Below are 2,585 nucleotides of genomic sequence, written 5' to 3'. Positions count from 1 at the left end.
CCCGACCATACACTCACTTACCATGGGGAAAAGAAAGAAGTATGAAAAAAGCACCATGACAGTTGCCTGTTAGGTTACGTAATATGTCCATTTTGTAAGGTGTTTCCCAGTGTGATGGTGCACATTAATGGAATCCATCTCTGTTTTAGAGTTTGCAGTCGAAAGGACAAAATAACAGGCAGATGGAAGCAGTGGAGGGAGGGAGGGTGGAGTAACAAAAGTAATAAATTGCTTTAGTGCAGTGGTTCTCAACCTTTTGCCTAGACTCAAGGTATCCATCTGTAAATGCCAGCTCTTAGCTTTCACTTGTTTTTTGATTATGGAAAAACAATAAAGCAATTCTTGTGTTGCAAGGAACCCGGACAACAATAGGTCAGAATGTTTTTTTGACACTGTGGATTTCTATTTGAGATCTCTCAGTTTTTCTTGTGAATCATATGTAGTTATGCCATACTTAAAATGATCTTACCCCAGGGTCCATATTTGCTGTGGGGATACTGTATTTACTTGATTAAAAGATGTGGTCCCCCCCTTCCATTTAATGTGGGTGGAATACAACCCCCAACCTTACAATTGAGCATGAGAGGGCAGGGGCTAGGGGTAGTGTAGAGGGTGAAGGGGGGGGCAGGTGGAGGGGGGATCAGGGCAACCTGAGGCTGCAGGGGGTGGAGCAGACCTGTGAAAATACTTTCTCTGAGGAAATGAATTGGTAACCATGTTCCATTCTAATGTAAATGCATAGCGTTGTTTTTGCTTGTGCAGTTCTGTTTTCTACTTGACGTGTCTGAAAGGTCAGTGAATTTAAGCATCTGAACGAGACCTAACAAAACTGTTTCAGGTCATTGGAAGATAATTTCCAGTGACAAGTGCACAGGGCACAACCGAAACAAGAACTCACTCCTGCTTCAAGGAACATGTAACACTGATTGGCAAGAGGGTCATGCACAGGGAAGGGAGAGGAAGGACAAGGGTGAGGAAAGTACCGTGGTAGTTATGGTTGCTCAGCCATATACACATCTTGATGCCTCAGGAAGAAAGTAAGTGATTCAAACACTTATCAAAGTGGTAAGAAATGATTTAGGAGTGAAGTCAAGACCTGATCAGAGATCAGCCATAGAGAGATGGGAATAATGTAATAGGTCCTCCCTCCCTCCCTGCCATGATAACACTCAAATGTAAAGTGAAAACATCTTCTAATCAAGTGGTTTTTCATAGGTTGCAAAATTAAATGAGGCTGAAAAGGAACTTTTGGAGATAGCTGAAAAACTGAAGGCTTCAGGAAAAGGTAAGACTAAGCCCTTCTGGAAAGGCTTCTCTAGAGAGCACGCAGGGAATTTAAGAGAATTGCATAATATTATATCTACTGTCATACGTTTCTTTTTCCCACACTCAATTTTCATTTAGCAGTGAGCAGATCTGCAGGCCACTGAATCAGCTACCCCTTGAGACTACTCCGAAAGCCATTATTTAATCCAGTGTTCAGGGTCTGTGCTTGTGTTCTGTAGGGCCAGTCATTTGCTTAATGATGCTAAAGACAAGTTATTCAAGGGCATGTAACATTTTAAGATGAGGTAAGAAGGGTGTGTGCGCCACTTGCTTTTAACAGAGTAACTGAGTACTCATAGGCGGTAAAAGTATTAGCAAAATTTACCTAATTTGAACACAGTTTCTTCCATACCTTCCAAAAGTTTGTTCGGGAACTAAAACCCAAAGGTTTCTGAGATTTGCAGTTGATGATTATTAAGATCATCTTTACCACTGCAAGTGCAAAAAGTAAAAATGGCAAGAGCAGGACCAATAAACTTATGTTGAATTAGAGGTGAATTGATACATTGGTCCAATATTGGATTGATGCCAATATAAAGAAAATTGATTGCATCGAATATCAGCCTGATGCAGTTGATAATTTGGCTGATAAGTGCCCGTGCACATGTGCCACCGCAGCACAGCATGTAGGCAGCAAGGAGTATAGTCCAACAGCTTGGAGAGCTGTGTGCAACTGGTAAGTCCGGTGTTGTGGAAGAGGAAGGGTGTTGGGGGGGCAGATCAACACACCCCACAATGAGGCAGGCAGGGAGTGGGGCTGGGGCTGGTACTGCCCAGCTGGGGCAGGGCATGGGATGGAGCCATGGCTTGTGCAGGGACGGGGGGGCAGCTCCCATGTGCTGCTGTATCTGCAGTGGGGTAAGGGGGGCTGTGGGCTGTAAGGTATAGCTGTGGGCTGGGACCAGGGCTGAGCTTGAGGCTACCATCAGGGTGGGCAGCAGTGGCAGCACTGGGAGGGGGCCTACAGCAAAACTTGGGGTGGCTGCAGCCCCCTCCCCCAGCACCACCACCACCTGCCCCACACCCGCACGCCGGGAAGAGCCTGGTGTAGCCCCAGCCCACAGCTGCGGCATACCCCTCCCCCCCGCCTTCCCTTCCCACGCAGGTCTGGGGGCACATGCTGCCACCCCCCCAGTCCCAGGGTGTGCGCAGCAGCAAGAGCCTCCCCACACACCCATGGGGAGCTGCAGCTCTGTCCTGCACCACACCCCACCCCAGCTGGGCAGCACCAGCCCCACTCCCTCCCTCACCATGGGGGC

General features: G+C 47.5%; 1 protein-coding gene across 1 annotated transcript in view; it reads left to right on the top strand.

Annotated features, from left to right (window-relative positions):
* SLC4A1AP (solute carrier family 4 member 1 adaptor protein) overlaps positions 1 to 2,585 on the top strand; it is a 35,302-nt gene that overhangs the window by 10,055 nt on the left and 22,662 nt on the right. The window contains exon 8 of the mRNA XM_019526697.1: positions 1,216 to 1,285. Within this exon, the coding sequence (XP_019382242.1) occupies positions 1,216 to 1,285 (70 nt within the window). The remainder of the gene's footprint in view (positions 1 to 1,215; positions 1,286 to 2,585) is intronic.

This window comes from Gavialis gangeticus, unplaced genomic scaffold, assembly GCF_001723915.1.
Source record: "Gavialis gangeticus isolate Ggan-Ray unplaced genomic scaffold, GavGan_comp1, whole genome shotgun sequence".
Taxonomy (NCBI): Eukaryota; Metazoa; Chordata; order Crocodylia; family Gavialidae; genus Gavialis; species Gavialis gangeticus.
This window is presented reverse-complemented; position numbering and strand designations above follow the sequence as displayed.